Genomic DNA, 22,065 nt, shown 5'->3' on the forward strand with positions numbered 1-22,065 from the left:
CCCCAACAGCCCAGCCCCGCTTTCTGATCTCCACTGTGCCACCTGGAAAGGGAGGGGTTCAACTGCCTTTGAAGAACCTTAGGGGAATCACACTGTGGGCTTAGCCCTAGAGCTTGCTGGGGAGCCTGGCAGACTCCTGTCTGTATCTGCTGACCAGAGGAGAGCAACAAACCAGGCAGCACCCAAGTAGGGCAGGGCCTCTGCACCCTTGATGTCCAAGATGCCCCCAATTCTGTCCTAGTGCATTCCAGCAGTCTCTGCATCCCACCCCTTCACGCAGAGCCTGCTCCCTCTTCTCTGAAGGTCCAGCAAACAATCTGCTCATAAATGGTGCTGTCTAAATGGGCCTGAGTAGGTGGAACAGTGCTCCCCAAAGATATTAAGTGCTAATCCTGGCACCTGTGGATATTATCTAAATGAAAGGGCTTTGCAGATGGGACTAAAGATTTTTCAAGTGTGAAGATTATCCTGGATTACCAGGCTGGGCCCTCAAGGTAATCATAAGAGCCTTCGCCAGGAGAAATGGATGAAGCGAGAAGGAGAGGAACCATCAAGGTAGGGATCAAGTGATGTGGCTGGGAACCAAGGAATGCTGACAGCCACCAGAAGCCAGAAGCACTGAAGACCAGGAATGGCCTTGCGTGAGGTGAGCCCTGCTGACACGTGATTACAGCCGGGATACTGACAGCAGATTTCTGGTTTCTGTGTTCTCACTAGGTTTGTGGTAATTTGTTACAGTAGCCCCAGAAAACTAATAAAGGCCCTGAGAAAATTCTTTGCCTTGGCATTCCAGGCTCTTATGATTGTGCCCGGACCCTCTCTCTCCTGACCGTCTTTATGACACCCCTTCCTCATTGACTTCTAAGATGCCACACAAACATGTCTCCCTAGGACGCCTGCCTTTTAAAAAGCCTCTTTACGTGCTCACTCAGCATCTCTTTCTGATCTTGACTAGGGGTTCAGAACAAATGAGGGATCCTGCCTCCTCTCTCCATCCCTAAAAGATGGTGGATGAGCAGTACTAGAGGTCTTCTGTGTTCTTTTCTTCACCTGAACGCACCGGTGAGCAACCAGAAGCCAAAGAGCCCCGGGGCTCTGCTCTGTTCCGCCATCATTAGGCCACCTTCTCCCCACTGCTGTGTTCTTGCTTCCGCCATCTCTCAGGTTGTCACTGTGTGGGGGGAGGAGTTTACCCTGTGAGGAGGTAGGGCTGGCAACTCTCACCAGTTCTGACTTCCTTCCTCGCCTCTGAGGCAAAGCATAGAGATAGAACATTCAAGGGCTCAGTGATAGAGTGCGTGCTTAGTATACAGGAGGATTTATATTCTTGTAAGTAAATACCGTTTTACAACTTGGTTGGCACAAAGCTGGCTATAAGCTAGACTTGGTCTGTTATTACACATTCATTATTATTATACTCAGTGTTTCTCCTGGTTTATAAGAAATCCAGATACACTTGACAGAGAAAGTGACCTGCACTGAAGACAGTGGAGGTAAGCCCAAGATGGCTTCCATCCAGCCCTGCTGCCCAGGGCTCACCTGAAAGCCCCTGTGCCCCTGATCCCTTCCTTCTTTTTTGGGTATGCCGCTATGGGGCTTGAACTTAGGGCCTAGGTTTTGTCTCTTAGTTTTCTCCACTTAAGGTATTCTACCATTTGAGCCACAGCTTCACTTTTGGCATTTTTGCGGGTTAATCAGAGATAAGAGTCTCATAGATGTTCCTGCCTGGGTTGTCTTTGAACCGTGATCCTCAGATCTCAGCCTCCTGAGCAGCTAGGGTTACAGGCGTGAGCCCTGGCCCCTGACCCCTTCTTATCCACAGTTGAGGGAAAGTACAACTCTAGTGCAGACACCCAAGGAGAAGGCCACTGCAGACCCGATCCAGACCACATATATATTCACCCTGTGATGCTGGGTGAGCCACTTCACCTGAGCCAGTTCCCCTTAGCATAAGATGCAGGTAATGATAACTGTCGTACGCGGTACCCGGAAGTTCTGTGACCTTGGCCAAGTCAGTGAGGCCTTTGATCTCTTTTCTGTGAGAGTCATCAGTCACCCCCCTCCTTCCCCCCCTCTCTCCCCCACCAGCCTCATCAGCCAGGGTGTTGGCGTCTGTCATTTAACCATCATAGGCAGACCTGGCGGAGGTAGGAACTTTCATGTCAGGCTTGGCAGCTCTCGGGGGTGTCAACCCTCCAGGAGCTTGGGGCCCTGACCCCCCATGAGGGTTGTTCCTGTGTCTCCTCAGTGATCTGATGTGGGCTGGCTACGCCACTCCACCCAGGCCTGTGATGGGTCACAAGGCATTTATGGGCACTTTCATCAGGCAGCTCAAAGAGTTCACCTTGGGCCGTGGTGGACGCACCCAGGCTCCCAGAGATTGATCCAGGCTTCAGGATGACTGTATCTTCATTGTGTCTGTCCCTCGCGCCATGACAGGATCCCGCTCCCAATAAATGCTCAATAGATGTGCAGTTCCTATTCTTTAATAGCCTAGCTCCTTGGCGTGGCTCCCAGGTGGCTTTGAGAGGCAGATCCTCTCCCCTTGTGGTCCTCAACTTTGTGGTCTCCCTCTCACCCCACTCCCACCCCCGCCTGGCCAAGCTCGGACGCAGGCTGGGCAGTGACCTAACCTGCCCTGTCCCTGTTTCTCTGTCTGATACAATTCCTGCCCGCCATTTGGGGACTAGCTCCCGTGTCTCTTCTTCCCAGCCCAGGTCTCCAGATGGAGCAGATGCTCGGCGCTTGTTCTCCTGTTCTGCACAGATCACACCCAGGGCCTTCACGCTGCCATGCTCTGGGATGGAGGGGGAGGAGGGAGGGAGAGGGGTGGACTCACCCACAGCCTCATGGGACAACAAGAGGCTTCTATAGGCCGCAGCCTGGTGAACAGGAAGTGTGAGTTATGATTGCCACTGCCAGCACAGAGCCAGGCTTGCCCTGCGCTGCCCCATGAGAGGTTGCCTGGAGTGCTCAGAGGAAAGGGAGGAACTATGGTTCCATGGTCAGAACTTGGGGGGCTGACACTGTAGGACCTGCTCCTGCTCCCTGTCTATGGAAGCTCGTTTCTCCTGGAAAGGTCTCAGCCTCTCAACACATCCACTGGCTCCACCTCCCATGGGGACATCCCCAGGCTCCCCGGGCTCACCAGAACCAATTACTTCACGTTTTGGCAGCCTTGATCTTCTCATCTGTACATTGGGGGTGTTATTAGTATATTGTCACCTTCCTAGGAGCTTGGTGAGCTCCATCTGAGCTGGTTCTATAATCACCTGTTGAGCTGGCGGCTGCTCGCTGCAGCTGTGGTCTGACCCCAGGAGGAACTCAGGCCTGTAAGGAGCCCCTATGGCTGAGGGCCATGGCAGGAAGGCCTTAGTATGACTTTCATGGCGTAAAAACCAGGGGCTGGGAAGGTGACTTAGTGGCAGAGTGCTTGCCTAGCATACATGAAGCCCTGGGTTCAATTCCTCAGAACCACATACACAGAAAAAGCTGGACGTGGCACTATGGCTTAAGTGGTAGAGTGCTAGCCTTCTGCAAAAGAAGTTCAAGGTCAGTGCCCAGGGCCTGAGTTCAAGCCCCACCCGCCAAAAACAACAACAACAAAAAAAAAAAAACATTCAAAATCCCCTTTCTTTATAAGAATAGTAATTTGTGACTGTCAGGGGTGCGGTGTGCAGGCATCCTCACTGTGAGTCTCTCAGGGGGTTCACCCGACAGGGCAGGACCGTGGGTTCTTGGCTATGGCTGAGGGCCTCAGGCTGGGAGCCCGAGGACTTTCAGTTCCTTATTTGTGTCTATCACCCTTCCCTGCAAGCCCTGTAAACCTGGGTGTTGGGTCATGGGGGACCACAACAAGGCCTTGAGGTGCTCAGGGTCAGGGAGATGGCAGCCTACAGGGCTTGACCACTGAGCTAGGAGCCAGGATCCAGTGTCATGCAGGGGGCAGGGAAGGCTGCCGGCAGGCAGGCCTGAGTGTGAGTCAGCTAGCCACCTAGATGTTCAGGCAGCTCTGGGAGCCCACCTGGTCCATGCACAGAATGAGGAGATGCCCAGACACCACTTTGCCAGGATGTTCCCTAAGATCCGAGGAGGGGCCCTGTGAACTTCCCCACTTCTGCTGGATCTGCTCTGCTCTGTTGTTGGACACGCTGGCCTTGCCTGGATAAATCTATTAAAAAACAGGGATTCTGCCACCAGGTTATCTGTTTGTAGGAAATCAACTTCCCTGAACAGGCCTCCCAGGAAGGCCCCCCGCCAGCCATGTTATGCCCATGTGTGGCCACAAGAGGTCGCCCCACACCGCCAGCAGCAGCAAGGCGAGCCTCCCAGTGGACTTTGGGCAGTAGTTCCCCTTAAGGAAGAGGCTGAACCTGGGCCAGACTGGACATTTTACCATCCAGAGGTCAGGGTGGCAAGGAGCCTGGGAAATTGGCTGACCAGCACACTACAAAGGGGCTTTGCAGTGCAGAGGAGAAGTGGACTCAGAAAGTGTGTATCTGGTCCCTAGGACACAGAGCTAGGTACCATGCAGGGCTGAGAGGGTCCCTGCATATCCTCACCATTTGGGTGTTAGCCAGGGCAGTGGAGGTGCTTTGGGGGCTGGAAACTAAGTCTAGCTCTGACTAGTGCTGGGTCAGGTGAGACTGGGGAGCTGGGCCTTCTTGTGCCCTCAGTGCAGCTTGTGACCCAGCTCCATCCTTGGCTGGCAGAGCAGGTGGCCGTTTCCCATCAGCCCCTGGGGCTGTGCTCCTTTCTTGCAGAACTCTGTGTCCCTGATGAGTCAACGCACAAGCTGGGCACTGGTGGCTCACAACTGTGATCCTAGCTACTCAGGAAGCTGAGATCTGAGGATCCTGGGTCAAAGCCTGCTCAGGCAGGAAAGTCTGTGAGCCTCTTAGCTCCAACTAACCACCAGAAAACCGGAAGTGGCACCATGGCTCAAAGTGGTAGAATGCTAGCCTTGAGCAAAAGAGCTCAGGGACAGCACCCTGAATTCACACCCCACAATTGACCAAAAATTAATCTTAAATTAGAACACAGGAGACACAGTCTTGGTCAAGGCCACATGGCTGGCAGGTGGTAGGACCCTTGAAAGAATGCAGCTCCAACTTTAAGACTCATGTGGCCCCTCTTCTGCTGCCAGATCAGTTAGCAAGGTTCTCCTTTTCTCCACCTTCCTCAGGGACCAGGTCAAAGGGGAGTGACTTTGTGCATCCCAAACAAGCCTGCAACCTTTTGCCATAGGCCTAGAAACTTCTGATGCAGAAGGCATCAGAAATCACAGGACAAAGTTCAGGCCCTGACCCAGTTTCTGACCTTGTGTCTCTGACCTTGTGTGTCCTGCTGCTCTGAGCCTCATAGAAATGCCTCAAAGAAATGAGGCTGGGAAGGTGGCTCAGTGGTAGAGTGCTTGCCTTGCATGCATGAGGCCCTGAGTTCGATTCCTCAGCACCACATAAACAGAAAAGGCCAGAAGTGGCGCTGTGACTGAAGTGGTAGAACACTAGCCTTGAGCTGAAGAGCTGAGGGACAGTGCCTAGGCCTAGAGTTCAGGGCCCATGACCAGCAAAAAAAAGAAAAAAGAAAAAAGAAATGCCTCTTCTGTCTTCACTCACCCCTCCCCTTCCTCCCTCCCTCCATCCATCAAGTCTTCCTCTACCCATCATTTCACTCACTACACCGAATCACATAGTCCCAGCCACTGATTAAGTTAAAGTGCAGCCTTTACAGGTAAGGTGACACAAAGCCCACTGGGGACACTCAGTGGCTGTCCATGGGTGTCTAGGGGTGCAGGGGGAAGGTGTCTGGAGGTGCTGGGTGTGCAGTAGGGCACCTGGGTCTAGGCTCTGTCCACTGGACTGCCCCGAAGACTTACAGAGGGCCTCAGGAGACTTCCCTGGCCCACTTCACTGGGCCGTTTCCAGGCTGGAAGAGCACAGGAAAATCCCCACGTGCACTTTCTGTCCGGGTGGTCTTTCCTGGCTCAGGATTGAAAGGATAGAGTCTGATCCCAGCTGTGTGGGGTCTTGTCCACTGCGGGGGGTGTGTGTGTGTGTGTGTGTGTGTGTGTGTGTGTGTGTGTGTGTGTGTGTGTGTGTGTGTGTGTGTGTGTGTGTGTGTGTGTGTGTGTGTGTGTGTGTGTGTGTGTGTGTGTGTGTGTGTGTGTGTGGTCACCCTGCCTCCCTCCTGCTTTGGTGCTTTGGCTTTGTGGGACCCAGGTATCTACAGGGGTCTAGAGACAATGATCCTCTGCTCCATTCACCCCAGCTTCCAGATTGCCACACCACTCACCAGGAGTGGAGCCCAAAGTGGCATTGGCTCCCGGCGCTGCCCCTGACCCAATTCCCCCAATGGCCTTGGCATGGCTAAAGCCCCTCCCTAGGCCCCAGCGTCTACGTTGGCTGTGAATCTGAACAGCCCCATGGCTGGCCACAGCTGGTCCCCACCACAGGGCAGGTTTCCTGCTCAGCCTCTGGGGTCAGAGGCCTTTGGGAATCCTGTCGCCCGGCGGAAGGGACAGTAGAACGAAGCCAGATCGGGCGCAGGACACTCCGTGCTGCGCTTGGCACATGTAGGGCACCGAAGAGTCTGGGAATATTAATAATAATTCCAATCTTCTGCCTCCTGGACCCACTGTGTCCCCGCCCCACGGCCTTTCTAAGGATTGAAGCGGGCAGCTGGCGGTGGGAGGTGGTTGCTTTAAATACAAGATGAGAGGAGAACAAAAGGGAAATAGAACAGAGTGGGGCTGCTGCTGGCGAGCCCCCTCCCCCCCAAGCCGGGGGAGGGTCTAGGGGACCCAAGCCCTGCTGCTTCCTGCTCTTGAGGAACTGCTGAGCCTCTTCTGAAGCAGCTCAGACTCCCTGCTGGGGTGGGGACACTGGTTTGGGCTAGGGCCCCCTCACCCAAGGCAACTCCCCCCCCCACCTACGTGCTTAGTCCTCAGAGAAAAAGGAAGTAGGTTAAGCAGATCCTGGAGTTTCTCCGTGCCTTCCAAGGCCACATTAAATATTCACCAGAAGGTTCTCCACAGGCCCCACAGAGAGCTTCAAAGGCTGCTCCTCTCCCCCCACCCCAAGCTGCCCTCCCTCCTTGCGTGGCACAGATCCTGGTCCCCAATCCTGGCCCTTCACCTTCAACTCAAACCACTGCCTTCTAGAAGCTTCCCCCCCCTCCGGTGGGTGGGACTTGTGGCTCTGTGGCCCCAGTGTGTAGGGGGTCCCGGGTTTTATTCTCTGAACTGGGTGTCACTCCCTCCAGACACTCCCGAAGGTGGGGGGCAGGGACCCTGCCTCCAGCTGCGTGTAATCCCAGACCTTGCAGCTGGGACTGCCGTGTCCGTGTCCGGGCAGCCAAGTTCCTCACACACAGGAGGCAGTGAGGGAGCTGGCTGGGTGGTGCATGGCCCACAGGAGGGACCAGGAGGCCAGCAGACTAAGGTACAAAGTCCTGGCTGGACCTTGGGCTCTGACCCCAAGCTGCAATCTCCATGTGCCTGGGGACAGGGCCGCCTTTGGATATCGCAGCAGGAAAAGCTGCTTTTACTGAAAAGCCCCTGAGTCCTTATTTGAGCCATGAATGAACTACAAGCAGGAGACAAGCTTGGTATCCGTGCCTCCATTTCATACCTGCCTCCGCTCTGAAACTCCCTCCTGTGAATCACCTTGGGTTCCAGGAAGGACAGTACAGGAAGGCTCTCCAGGAAAGAGCAGCCGAGCCCCCAGAAGGACAGACCCCGACCACCACCCCTCCTCAGGGGACACACTCCCTGCCAGCCCCTTCCTTTCCCTCTCTCCACTAGCCTCCTCCGCAGACCTCTGCAGAGCATGCACACCCATTTCCAGGGCTGGTTAATAATTATGCGCACCTGTCCCCCCCCCCCCCCCCCCCCCCGTCCCCAAGGCCACTATGTAAAGCTAAAGCAAATGTCTGTCTGAGAAAATGGATCGAAAGGCCACCTCTCCTCTTCCTTTCTCTGACCTTCGCCATTAGGGGTCTCTTTGACACACTGGAATCTGCATCTTGGGCCTAATACTCCTATGTCGTGGTGATCACGGAGAAGACCCGGCGTCAGCCACACCGTATGGCTTCCTAGAGGGCACGATTTTAATTCCATCACCCCACCAAGTGGGGAGGGGAAGGTGGGAACCCCTTTACACAGCCGTTACCCCACCCCCTGCTCCTCCCTCCCCCAGGAAAACACCAAGGCCTGGCTCCATGCCACCTCCCCATGTGACTTCCCCAGTCCCAGGGACCCACCTTCTCTCTCCTGAGCCGTCATCCCTCCTTCTCGTTGGTGCAGCAACAGCCCTGGGGTTGGCCCAGTGGGCATGGGCTAAGGGAAGCAGAGCCACTGGGGCCAGGAAAAAGCTTCCCTGGGAAACACACCTGCTCCACCCCAATGGCCACCCCACCTGGGAGCAGAAGTGACAGAGGTGACTGAGTACCTCTCTCTAATCCTGGGAAGCTGGCCGCTGGCACCCCATCCCCAGGGACAGTGCAAGGGACACAGGAATGACACAGCTCACACAGGGCAAGCAAAGACTGCAGCAACCCGAGAGGCAGGCATCCGGGGGGAGCCCCCACTCCACTGTCCCTGCTGTGGGCGGAGCGGGCTGCACTCGCAGGCACCCACAGGCGGTGGAGTAGAGGAACAGATGCCAGGCAGGCAGCTAATCCTTGCGGCTATTCCAGACTACGGCACCCCCTTGTCACCTCCCACCTGCCCCTGCCCCAGCCCTTCCGGTCCCATCTGCACGACTCCCCGTCTCCCTGGCAGCAGCCGACGTGGCACAAGGTTTCGGTAAGGAGTTGTCTCCCAAGTCCTGCAGACTGGAACCCCCACTGAGGCTAGATTGTCAAGCCCCCTGCTCAGATGGCTGGCCTGGGGTGGTCACAGTGACAACGCGTCTGCTTCTGGCCAGCACAGGGCAGCAAGCCTCCATGCGCACATGTATGTGCACACACGTGAGCACACACTCCCATCCAGCATGGCTGCTGACCGATCTAGCATGGAGACAGCCTCCCAGGACTTGTGGGCAATCGAGCCTTGGCCTGTCTTGCCCTAGTTCAGTGGGCAAGAGGACAGCAGCCTGCCAGCACGGCGCATGGCCAGTGTTCCCTGGCCTGAGTCCTGCACTCCAGCACCAGGTCCTGAGCTGCAGGAGCCTCATGTCCCTGACTGTGCCACGTCCATTCATTCCTACTGTGCAGGGGCTGGTAGCAGCCTCACGCCTGACAAGACCCACTCTCCCTTCCTGTGCATGCGTCCGCCATCTGCCCCCCCCCCTCCCGCCGGCCATTCCTCCCTCCTCCTAGAACATCCACTTTTCACATCTGGACAACATCTGCAGCGTTTCTGCTGTTCTACCTCCAGCTCCTGGGGCCTGGCCTCCACCAAACCACACCATGCGGGAACCGCAGGAGCGCAGTCAGGCCCGGCCCTGGCTGTGAGGGACGGGGGACGGGGGGGGGGGGGGGGGGGGGAGGGGGGGCGGGGGGCAGGTGGGGATGTGGGTGCAGAGCTCCCAGGACCCGCCCAAGCCCGAAGACATCCTTTTGCCTTTCCTCCCCTAAAAGTGAAGAGGCTGAAGACCAAGGTCAGTTTGGTTATTTTAATTGTAAAAACCAAGACATGTATATAAATAAGACCACTGTGTAAAATAGGATTCACCCTTCTACTAAAACCCTTCTCCCTATACTCAAAAAGAATATAGAAAAGCCAGCAGAGATAGAAGTACAAATCAGCATGCGGTCCCTGATAGGCCCCTGCAGGCCCGGCTCCTGCCGAAGGGGCTGCGTCTCACCGGGGCTCAGTGACGCCTCAGGGCCCTCTCCTGGAGGGCAGAGAGGCTGGCACCCCAGCCTGGCACCCCAGCTCGGCTCTCACTGCACGGCTGGGCCGGGCGGGGAGGACAGGAAGGCTGCCTGGTCCTCATGCCCAAGCCAGGGCCGGCGAGCCAGTGGTTTGATGAGAAGCCGTGGTTGTTCAGCCTGGGGTCACACTGGGGCCAGGCCTGGGGGGGGGGGGTGCCACTTCCCCAGGGGACAAGGAGAGAAGCTGCAAGTTTCTTGGAAGGAGAGACTCCTTCAGGGGGCCACTTCCATGTGGCCACTAAAGACAAGGACAGCGGACACTTCCCAGCAGGGCTGGGGACTGAAGGGCAGGGGGCTCCTGGCCCAGAGAAAGGTGGGACCACCATGTCCTAGTGAGAGAAATCCTTCACCCTGACCTATCTCCCCACCCTGCCCCTACAGACGCATGCCTCGGCCTGTCCACAGCCTGACTGGGCCGAGGAGGAGAGATGTGGACAAACACACACACGGCGTGGCTCAGGAAACTGGTACTACACAGGACAAAAGAAAAGAGCCCATGCGCTCCTGGAAAGAGCCAGGACTTGCTGGGGCTGTGCTCCATCTCAGAAGAGAGGCAGGCGAAGGCCCTGTGGGGGACGGTGTCAGGAACACTTCCACACACATACGGCCAGAGTGCCCCCAAAGTACAGGTAGAGGAGGTTCTTCACCTCGTGGGTGATCTCGAACCCGAAACCTTCGCCGATCACCACATGCCAGGAGGAGCCAAACTTCTTGTCCATGGTCTCTTTGATCATCTTGGCAGCACTCTGGAAGGGAGAGGGTGCAGGGTCAGGCGTGGCCTGGAAATGGCCTGCTGTCCTGCTCGCGGACGCTTCTGAGTGGGGTTCCAGGCAGGCACTAGCCAGGGCTAGCACGCAGGGACAGGAACTGACACCAGCTCATCAGTCAAAGAGGGAAAGCGAGCCACAGTGCTGGCCGGCCACCACCATCGCTCCACTGTGAACTGGAGGCCAAGGACCAAAGGAGACAACAGGTGTGCACACCGGCCAGGGCCAGGGCGGGCGCCTGCGAGGGCGCGTGGGAAAGGCACAAAGGCCCAAAGGCGCAGGGGCCTTCCCGGGGTGAGGAGGAGATGTAGGGAGGAGCGAGGCACGAAGCTGAGCAGCGAGGTGGCCCACCCAGCACCTGGTGTGCCTGCCACCCTGCCGGTGCCCCATGAAAGCTGTGTCCTCATCATCTCTGCAAATAAGCCCTCGAGAACGGCGGACACGCTGGGACTCTGGCTCTGAGCTGAGAATGGATCTTGTGAGCCCCGACTCAGCAAGGGCTGGAGCCTGTGTCTGAACGTGAGCCTGGGAGACCCAGAGCTGGGGCTCTATACCCGCCTGATGAGGGGCACACACAGCCACATCCCCAGCACCTAGGGTGCCCAGGCTGGAGACAGGCTTTCGACTTTGGGATGGATGGATGAAGATATGGATGAATGCCTGGCAGCCTTGGGATGGAGGGGGGGAGGCGGAGGGAGAAAGGGAGGCTGATGGGGGGGAGAGACCCTTGTGAGCAGTCCACCTGACAGGACCAGGGCAGGGCAGCACGGAGCCCCTTCGCCTCCCCTCCCTCCAGGACTGAGCGTGGCCCGCGGTGCCCGGATCGGCACCGGCCTCTTCCCTCACTGGCTGAGGACCGTGGCTCCGAGGCCATACTGTCACACGCAGGGCCAGCAAGGGCACGAGGCCCGCCTGTGCTGATGGCAATACCTCGTTGTTGTTGGAGAATTTTTCACAGGCTGTGACACATAGCTCCATGGTTTCCACTCGCATCTCCTCTGGCATGTCCGAGTGCTAGAGACGGGGCAGAGTGACAAACAGAGAGAGGCTTAGCCCACGACTGGCCTTCCTGGCCAGCCTCTTAAAGCATGGGCACCAGGTGCCTTCCCTGGCGCAGCCCTGGGCAGGGCTGAGGGTTGGGAAAAGGGGGTGTGGGGTGGAGCTGAACCCCTCAGCAAGCCAGGGACAGGGTGGAATGGAAGAATGCCCGGTTTACAGCAGGCGCTGCTGAGAACCAGAGGCGCTGCGCAGCCTTGCCTGGCCGGGCCTCCCCCCGCAGCCCTGGCTCCCTCCCAGCCCTCACCCTGTCAGCGTGTAGGTCCCCTGGCTCCACTGGCTCCTTCTGCCACTGTGTCCCCAGAGCTGCATCATCCACAGGCTACACTTCCTACATTATCACCCCCAGCTCCAACTTCTTCCCGAGACTCCAGACTCTCCTGCTCCCATGCCCGCCTGAAAACCTTAGATGGCTAAAAAAATGTATATATTACTTGAAGGTATAAAAAAATTATCTTGGGCTGGGAAGGTGGCTCAGTGGTAGAGCGCTTGCCTTGCATGCCTGAGGCCCTGGGTTCGATTCCTCAGCACCACATAAACAGAAAAAAGCCGGAAGTGGCGCTGTGGCTCAAGTGGTAGAGCGCTAGCCTTGAGCTGAAGAGCTGAGGGACAGCGCCCAGGCCCAGAGTTCAGGCCCCACAACCAGACCCAAAAAAAAAAAATTATCTCACTCAGGTGTCTAAAAAATTTTCCCCCAATTTTGGTCTATGGACACCTTCCCTTCTTGGTAATTAGCACATTCTTATCTTCCCGTTATTCAGGAGACACACCCTGGGGACCACCTTTGACCCTCTTCCCTTTAGACTCTGCCCTGGAAGCGGGTCCTGCTGCTCTGCCTTCAGGCAGGTGTCCTGCCTCTGCTGAGTCACGACTGGGCTTCAGATCCCAAGCGGCCCGTCCCTCTGGCCCGTGCGCCCTCGCTGCTACTGTCCTGCCCAGTCTGCTCTCACAACAGCTAGGGTCATTTGTGTGTGTGTGTGCCAGTCCTGGGGCTTGAACTCAGGGCCTAGGCACTGTCCCTGAGCACTTTGCTCAAGGCTAGTGCTCCACCACAAACAGCTCCATTTCCAACTTTTTGGAAGTTCATTGGAGATAAGAGTCTCATGGGCTTTCCTGCCTGGGCTGGCTTTGAGCCACGATCCTCAGATCTCAGCCTCCTCATCTCTAAAAACCCAGGGCAGACCCGTCACTTCTCCAGCCTCATTGCTGTGACCTCTGGCCAGCTCTGCGCGGGCTGCCCCCATCATTCTGACCTCAGACCCCGCCACCCCTCTTGGCAGCCCACACCAGCCGCACTGCCTTCACTCTGCTCCTCTAAAATGCTGAGGTCATCCTGCCCAGCATCCCACATCCCTGCTGGGAGTCTTCTTCCCTGGCTTGTCACAAGGCCTGCTGCTGATCTGGACCCGGGTCTGATCTCGTCCGGGGCCGGCCCCTGCTCCCCTGCCTCTCGTACCTGCTCGGAGCGCTTGCTCCGAGGGCATTCCCCTCACATGGGTCAGCCTGCCATCTGTCTCATGTCGCCACCCCCACAGTGCCAGAACTGAGCCTGGCACAGAGCAGGTGGCCTAAATATATACTTGGTGAATGAATGAATGAATGAATGAATCACTATTGACTTCCGGGTGTGGCATCTGAGCCAGCAGGGCCCTCTCTTCTCCCCGCTGCCGGCCTGCCGGCTGTGTGGGCCCTGGGGGCCACCTGTCTCCCTCCCTTGGCTTACCCTGACCAGAGGGAAGGTCTGCAGGCGCTTGTAATCAGCCTCATCTTTCTTTCCCTCGGTCTCTCCCATGTTCCTTCCACTGTGGCCTTTGCAGGAGGGAGTGGGCCTTCAGGAGATGCTGGCGCTGGTGGTTTGGGCGCCCTGAAGTCTCAGGAAGCAGCCCTGCCAACTTGGTGGGAGCAGAGATGCCTTTCCCCAATGGGTGCTGGAGAAAACAGGAAAACCAGGAGAGAAGAGCTGGCTTTAAAACCACACATCACAAATTAGAAATGTCTCAGTAACAAGTTGACACCTCCCCATCTTAACTCCTCCGCATCCTTTCCAAATGGCCAGCAAGTCTGCAGACGGAGGGTGAGTCAACGCGAGAGGCTGTGAGAACACACTGTCATTGTCAAGGCGGATGCTGACTGTGGGCCAGGCCCAGGGTGGAGCTGGAGCCGGCAACGCGCACACCAGCCTCACTTGCCAGTGACACGGGCTCCAAGCTAACGTTCAGGTGACCACGGACACTCTGGGTCCCCTCTGGAGGACTGGGAATGGCATTTGGCACCTTCTCTGTCAGGCCACCAGATCCTGGCTTCTGGCACAGGAGTCTAGGCAGCCTGGGCACAGGAAGGGAGGGGAGTGACCAGCTATGTGCCTGCGGGCCCGAGTCATTCATTGTTAGTAATGGGCCACTCACATTCCTCACTGAGAACTCAGTGACATGACGTACACAGGACAGGGTCACATCTCAGCAGTTCTTGGGAAAACCAATAGAGACCACACACAGGTATGACAGGAAATTACAGCAACTTAAGACACATACAAGTGCCCCCCGCAAGATATCTAGTTATCTGTAATGGATGTTCCCCTAAAAGATGGGCCTGGATCCTACATGTTTATCCTTTACTCCACAAGGCAACGTGGCCCATAGTTCCAAGGGCTTTTTATCTCAGAAGCATGACAAGGAGGAATGCAAATCACTGTCTTGATGAGCCTTTTAAACAATCTACACTTGACAAGCACAAAATGTTATGTCACCATTTATGTCACCCCCAAATAAGCAATGCCATACACAGCCATGGAACGCCAAGATTCCTAGCATATATGTATGGATGTGTATGTGTGTGTAATAAGGGACACACACACACACACACACATTCTTTGAAACAGGGTCTTGTTAAGGTTGCCCAGGCTGGCCTTGAACTCCTGGGCTCAAGGACTCCCTGAGAAGCTGGGACTATACGTTCAGTCTACTGTACTGGGCTAACAGGTAGACAGTGACGGGTAGGGAGTATATATTTGCTTGTACACAATGCGTCATTGCACCGACTCTGGAAATCATCGCCAGTATGAATGGAGGCAGGAGGGCCAAGATCACTGGCCTGAGGTCACTCATCTTGGGTGTGGCCAAGGCTTGGATCTGAGCCCTGGCCAGTTGTGGACACACCTAAGCCCTGCCTTTGGTGTCTCCTCAGTTCATGGCCGCAGAGCTGACCAACAGGGCAGCTGGGTTAGTCCGTGAGGATGGGAACCTCTGCTCTCCCTTCCAGCAGCTGCTGCTCAGATGTGACCCAGGACCCAAGCTTTCTGTGCTTGGCAGGCCATCTCTGTTGGGGCTGTGATGCACTCTTGATTTCATCCCCTCTCTGATGCTTTTGAAGCCCTCAATGCCACCCACCTGGCCAGCTTCCTTAAGCAAGGCCTGGCACAGACTCCACTGCTCTACGACCCTGGCATGTTCTGATTTCCCAGGGGACAGATGGCTCCTCTTATCTCCTAATACTCCTCAGATCATTAGCAGTTTTGTCATCTCTACGAGCTGGCAGCTTTCCGAGCACAATTGCATTGCACTTTCTGGCCAGGTTTCTCATCTCACCAAATCTGGTGAGAATCTGTCTCTGTTCATCGACGTTAAGGCCCATCTCCACTCCATCCTGTGCTTCTAGTTCTAGTGATGGTCACGCTACTGCCTCCCCTCCACTCTTATCAAGGAGTGGAGGGGTGCAGCTGTCCTGAGAATGACAGGGTCTCATGGTCTGTGGCAAATCACTTAACCCAGACCTGGGTTGTCTCCGAGAAAGAGGATCCGGACTTCCACTGTCCATCTTTTTTTTTTTTTTTTTTTGTCGGTCATGGGGCTTGAACTCTGGGCCTGGGTGCTGTCCCTCAGCTCTTCAGCTCAAGACTAGCACTCTGGGGGCTGGGAAGGTAGCTCAGTGGTAGAGCGCTTGCCTTGCATGCCTGAGGCCCTGGGTTCGATTCCCCAGCACCACATAAGCAAAAAGAAAAAAAGCCGGAAGTGGCGCTGTGGCTCAAGTGGTAGAGTGCTAGCCTTGAGCTGAAGAGCTGAGGGACAGGGCCCAGGCCCAGAGTTCAGGCCCCACGACCGGACCAAAAAAAAAAAGACTAGCACTCTGCCACTTGAGCCATAGCACCACTTCCGGCCTTTTCTGCTTATGTGGTGCTGAGGAATGGAACCCAGGGCTTTGTGCATGCGAGGCAAGCACTCTGCCACTGAGCCACCTGCCCAGACTCACTGTCAATCTTTTTTTCTTTTTGTTGGTCGTGGGGCTTGAACTCTGGGCCTGGGTACTCTACCACTTGAGCCACAGTGCCACTTCTGGTTTTCTGGTGGTTAATTAGAAATAAGATCTCACGGACTTTCCTGCCCGGGCTGGCTTTGAACCGCGATGCTCAGATCTCAGCCTCCTGAGTAGCCAGGATGACAGGCGTGAGCCACAGGCACCGGCTCCACTGCCACTTTTGGCAGGCTAATGCCTGCATCACACAGACCGGTCCGCACCTGAGGAGGGCTGCAGGTGCTGAGGCCCTCCTGAGACCGTCACCACACCATTCACAACCGCCATCTGACGGGCCAGCACCTGGTGGGCAGTATTCAGGCATGTTTATCAAGCACCATGACTTATGATCACAAATGACCTTTCCTAACCACCACATAGATTCTGTGTGTGCACGTGCATGCATGTGTGTGTTCACACGTGCACATGTGGAGTTCTTGGAGCCTCCTACTCTTGCTTGGCTTCTTTGCTCCGGGATGGGGAACTGTCACTAGGCTCTTTCACTCAAGGATGGCACTCTACCGTGAGCCACACCTCTACTCCAGTTTTCAGTTTTTCTTTTTTTGCTGGTTAGCTGGACTTCTTTTGTTTAGGCTGGCTTTGAACCTCAGATCTCAGCTTCCTGAGTAGCTAGGGCTACAGGCATGAGCCACCAGCACCCTGGCTAACCACACACACTTCTGCTGATCCAAAATAGATGAGGCTTCCAGAAGAGAAAGTACTTACAGCCGCTGTGCTTCCAAAAACAGAAGGGAGAATTTTGTTTGTTATGACGTGGTGTTATTACAGTACAGTAATAGTCATTCGTCCACAATTAGCACACTCCACTGAAGGGACACTGCCCAAAATAGCAACACCTCGGGTTTTAATAACCTTATCCATCTCCCACATGCACAGGCCTGAGAGGCTGTGTCGGGCCAGGAACTGCTTTGAATAATGTAAGCATGCCAACATCCAGGGTGTTTGAATGTGTCACTACTGAGGGTCCATGCCGGCCACTGGGCCCACAGTGGGGCGGCAAAGCCAGGGCAGCCCTGGCCCTCCCGCTGCCCGCATTCTCTCAGGTATACAGGAGGGGTGAGAACATGCATGGACTCTGGAAAATAAGGCCCAAAGCATCTGGCGGCCCCCAGAGGAGGAGAGGCCCAGTCAGTACTGGGGTTCTCAGTCCTCTATAACCTACATTGTTTCTAAAACTGCAGGACCCCCTCAGCGCGCCACTGCAGGCCTGTGCCACATTCCCACGTCTCATCTGCTTCCCACATAGGCTACTCCTCTGAGCCTGGATTTCCTACATGGCGTGAATAGGTTCCACCTCACAGAAATCACCTTGTTACTGGCGTGGCAGGAAGGGAACTTCCACACTCCCTGCCCAGCCGAACCTAGGCACTACACTGAAGCATTCAGCCAAAAGCTCCCTTTCTGAGTTCCCAGGTGACAAGCTGGGGAGGAGGCCCAACTGGGCTTCGCTGTGGCTACACTGTGGATACTGTCAACCTCATGATGGGCCTGGGATGGAAGTATCACTCCCAGCTCTCAGACTCAGTATCTGGGGCTGAGAGCTTTGGGAGGAAGGGACAGCCAGGAACAGGAGATCCAGGGCCTGAACCCAGATCTATTCTTCTGAACAGATGAATACCTTCTGTGCTCTCTCTCTTGGAATAAGGGAGAAACAAGGACTTCAGCATCAGCACCCACCAGCCCAGCCCTGGTCCCAATCCTTCCCCTACTTCCAGCAGGTCAGAGACCGTGCGCACACTGGTCCTCGCTGCCTTCTCCTGACCCCCACACCCACTGCCTTCTGGCAAACAAATAAGGAAGTTGACAAGGGGAGCGGGTCCAAGGACAGCAGGCATTCACTCAGAACATCCACAGTGAGGTGAGGAAGGAAGGTGGAAATCTGGGTTTCCAGAGGTGTCAGGTTCCCAGACCAACTGGGGGAGGGGTAGAACCTCAGTGTCCTGCTTCACTCTCATCAAGTAAGAGCATTAGGAAACCACTGTCTACTACCAACGAGGGCATTTCAAGTAAGGGAGCAACTCAAAATAAAGGCCAGCTCTTTTCAAGAAAACACACTGCGGCCAGATACTGATGGCTCACACCTGTAATCCCAGCTATGCAGGAGGCTGAGATCTGAGGATCATAGCTCAAAGCCAGTCCAGGAAGTAAAGTCCCTGAGGCTCTCATCTCCAATTAACTGGCAAAAAGCTGGAAATGGAGTTGTGGCTCAACAAGTAGAGCACTAGCCTTGAGCAGGGAAAAAAATAAGTATAGCATGAGGCCCTGAGTTCAAACCCTTGTACGGGCACAAAAAAGAAAAAGAAAACCCACAATGCCTCCCACACAAGGCTGTTTTGTTAGCACAACCCTCACTGCCCCCTACTGCCCTCCTGCTGAATTCCAGTGATAACTTTTTTGTGCCTTAAACCCTGAGGGAGGAGGAGAACGAGGAGCAAGGGCAGCAAGAAAGGCAGGGGCAAAAAGGGCCGGTGTCACCAGCCGCCGGTGGCTCACGCCCGTCACCCTAGCTACTCAGGAGGCTGAGATCTGAGGATCGCGGTTCAAAGCCAGCCCGGGCAGGAGAGACCGTGAGACTCCTACCTCCAATAAACCACCAGAAAACCGGAAGTGGCGCTGTAGCTCAAGTGGTAGAGCACTCGCCTTGAGCTGAAGAGCTGAGGGACAGCGCCCAGGCCCAGAGTTCAAGTCTCACGACCGACAAAAAAAGAGGGGGGCTGGTATTGACCACTCTAGATCAATAATTCTCAACAGTGCTGTCTACAGTCATGGGGCAAAATGACACTGACTCACGAGGTACACTCCACTTTGATGACAAATATTTTTTGTCAAGAGACAAGTGTAACAAGAAATCACAGCCAGTATCACCACTGGCTGTGCATGAGAGCAGTCTCCCACCTGACTTCTTCCCCACTTAGCAGAGAGACTTGAACACTTGACAGTAAGGGACTAAGAAAGACATTATCACAAAGCAAATTGGACTGAGCACTCGTTTATTTCCTGAGAATGCATTAGCAATCGCTAATTTCACAACGCATCACTTTACTGTGTGCCAAAGTCCAGACAAATCCCTTCTGAGGTTGAAGGACATTATTTAGTCTCTGCCAAGGGCCCTGGAACACACAGACCCGAGTATGGTGCATGGCAGAAGGGCAAAAATACTGGAATTGTAATGAAACTGTATTTCTTTTGCCCCCTGGGAAGGAAGAGGCCCTATAGAAACCATCCAGTATTTACTGATTGCTGATCTCCAGCCAGGCACAGGAGAGGAGCTCTCCATAAGTTCTCATTCACTCTCCCATAAGTCAGGTGCTGCTTTTCCTGTGTGAATGATGAGCCAGAGCTAGGGCTCCAGCCCGGATGTACTTGGATCCCAGGGGTATACTTTGATCAGCATGTAAGCAAGAGCCAGGTACTGATGGCTCACAGTTCAAAGCTAGCCCAGAGCAAATCCCACAGACTCATCTCCAATTAACCAGCAAAAAAATCTCAGTGGTAAAGCACCAGCTATAAGGCCCTGAGTTCAAGCACACACACACACGCGTGCACGCTCGCGTGCGCGCACACACACACACACACAGAGTCAGTCTCTGCCTTTAAGGAGCTTCCACTCTGATGTAATATAAGGACCAAACACTCATACCCAAGGAGCTATAGTTCATGGCAGAAGGCAGTAAGCACACAAGACAGATGCAGGGACAGAGGCATGAGGAAAATTCTTGAAGGGAAGGAAATAGAAGAGGACAGCAAGAAACGCTTGGTGGCAGGGGCACCATGGAGTCAAGCCTAGAGAGTAGAAAGGTGGGCATGAGGAGAGCTTCAGGCAGAGAAGGGCAAACCCAGTGTTTCAAGGTAGAAGGGGGGGTCAAGGCATCTTTTTGGGAAAGTCCAGCCACTCAATCTGGCTGGAGGACAGAATGTGGCAAAGGGAAGAAATAAGGCTGGGGGCGGGGGGACTGGAGTGGGTATAGAGAGAAAGTGTAAAGGGCCCTAACGCCCAGGTGTAGTAAGTGTGAGGAATGGGAAGCACTTGGGAGCTTTCTTGGTGGCTGGAGACACTGTTGTCTTGTTCTGATGTATTGGATAATAGCCTAGGTGACAGCATTAAAGACTAGAACCAGGCTGGGCACCAGAGGCTCACACCCGAGATCTGAAGACGGAGGTTCAAGGCCAGTTCAGGGAGCAAAGTCCCCAAGACTCTATCTCCAATTAACCACCAAAAAAGTCAGAAGTAGACCTGTGGCTCAAATGGTAGAGCCTCAACCTTGAGTGAACAGGGGACAGTGCTCAGGCCCTGAGAACAAGCCTCAGTACTGGAACATACACACACACACACACACACACACACACGTAAACCAGGCGGTGGCTTCAGGAATGGAAGGGGTATGATATCCTCCTGGAGCCGATTTTGGATAAACTGGGAAACTTGAGAACTGCCCTAGAGGAATAGACTGAAGGAGTGTGACGTGACACCCTGAACAACAGGTTGGTTTGATTTTAGAACTACTGACCAGAAATTGGGGGTGAGAGGATAAATGGAGGTGTCCAGTTGGAGGAGGAAAAAAAGTCACAAAATCATGGGCAACAGAGGCAGAAGGGAAGGCACTGAGTCCAGTAGATAACATCACTGTACGAATCTCCTCCTGTCTCCTCACCCCACACCAAGTCTTCCTAACCACAAAACCAAGAAAAGGTCAAAGCTAGAGAGCAGGTGTCAGAGTCAACTGGAAAGGCTAAAGGAGTTGATAAGACGGGAAAGGAAGAGACAAAGACAGGAAACTGACACTCTAATGAGTCTACACGGGACCTGACTCCTACTTCAATCGTATTATCCTCGGAATTCCCAGAGGAGCCCTGATTAGGACGTGCACCTAGCGGGTGTTCAGGGCAGCTAGGTACACTTGGGAGGGTCCTTCCTACAACTGGGAAGCCGAATTAGCTTTGCCAAGTTCCTTCTTCCCTCTCAGAAGGTATTCTCCAAACGCCTCCAGTTGGTTCAAAGAATAACCACCCAAAGGCCTTATGAGATCATCCCAACTTTGCATCTACAGACGGGCCGACCCGAGGCCCCCAAAGGGAAGTGACCAGTCTAGAGTCCCAAAAGGTCACCAACCCTCCAAGCCAAGGGGCCGGGGAGAGGGCAGCCCTGGGAGGGGGGAGTCGAGGTCCGGATCCGAGCGCGCGAAACCGGACGGGGCCTAGGCGGGAGGGAGGAGCGGCCTGCGGAGCCGCGACGGTGAACCCGTGAGCGCGGAGCCCGCAGGTCCCCAGGCGGGTGGGGTTGGGGGGCCCGGGGCTGGGGACCAGCAGGCAGGAGACTGGGGTGGGGCCTCGGCGGTGGGCGAGGCCTCGCCCGCCCGCGTCGCCTCCCGCCCGCCTCCCTCCAGGCCCGCCCTTCCCGCCGGACCGACGGCCCTCCGCACCCCGGGGCCTCACCTGCTCCCGCGGGGGCCAGAGCCGGGCTGCAGCCAACGCACCCCCGCCAGGGTTGTCAAGGAGCAAACAAGAGTGTCCTAGCAACCAGCCTGGAAGTCCCGGCCCCTCGCCGGACGTTGATCGACGTTTCACTTATTATTGGTGCAAAGAAGTGTCAATCAGTGTTGAGGGGTCCTACGACACACAGGGTGGCAGCGAGAGGGGCGTGGCCTAGGGGCTGTGTAGGCGGGACTTCGCTTATAGTCGTCTTCAGTGTGCCTGAGGAGCCGACAGACTAAAGTTGGCTTGCTTTTTTTTTTCTTTTCTTTTTTCTTTTTGGTGCCGGTTCTGGGGCTTGAACTCAGGGCTTGGCCGATGTCCCGAGCATCTTTTGTTCAAGGCCAGAGTACTACCACTTGAGCCACAGCACGGTTTGTTTTTTAACCTTCTCCCTCCTCCCTTCCCCCTCCTCCCTTCCTCCTCCTCTCCCTCCTCCTCCTCCTCCTCCCCCTCCTCCCCCTCCTCCTCCTCCTCCCCCTCCTCCTCCTCCTTTTCTTTCTCTTTCCTGCCTGGGCTGGAATGATCCTCAGATCTCAGCCTCCTGTGTAGTTCAGGTTACAGGCGTGAGGTACTGGTGCCTGGC

The 22,065-nt window shown here is 55.3% G+C and overlaps 1 protein-coding gene across 1 annotated transcript; it reads right to left on the bottom strand.

The window, feature by feature from the left end:
• Positions 1-9,603: 9,603 nt before the first annotated feature.
• On the bottom strand, positions 9,604-21,537 carry Dnal4 (dynein axonemal light chain 4). Its single transcript, XM_042693192.1, has 4 exons — positions 21,444-21,537; positions 13,426-13,630; positions 11,577-11,660; positions 9,604-10,625 (listed from the first exon to the last, which is right to left on the bottom strand). The coding sequence occupies exons 2-4, from the start codon at positions 13,492-13,494 to the stop codon at positions 10,461-10,463; spliced, it is 318 nt and encodes a 105-aa protein (XP_042549126.1). The 5' UTR covers positions 13,495-13,630; positions 21,444-21,537; the 3' UTR covers positions 9,604-10,460.
• Positions 21,538-22,065: the final 528 nt, after the last annotated feature.

This window comes from Dipodomys spectabilis, unplaced genomic scaffold (genome assembly GCF_019054845.1).
Source record: "Dipodomys spectabilis isolate Male_0828 unplaced genomic scaffold, ASM1905484v1 ptg000163l, whole genome shotgun sequence".
Classification (NCBI taxonomy): Eukaryota; Metazoa; Chordata; class Mammalia; order Rodentia; family Heteromyidae; genus Dipodomys; species Dipodomys spectabilis.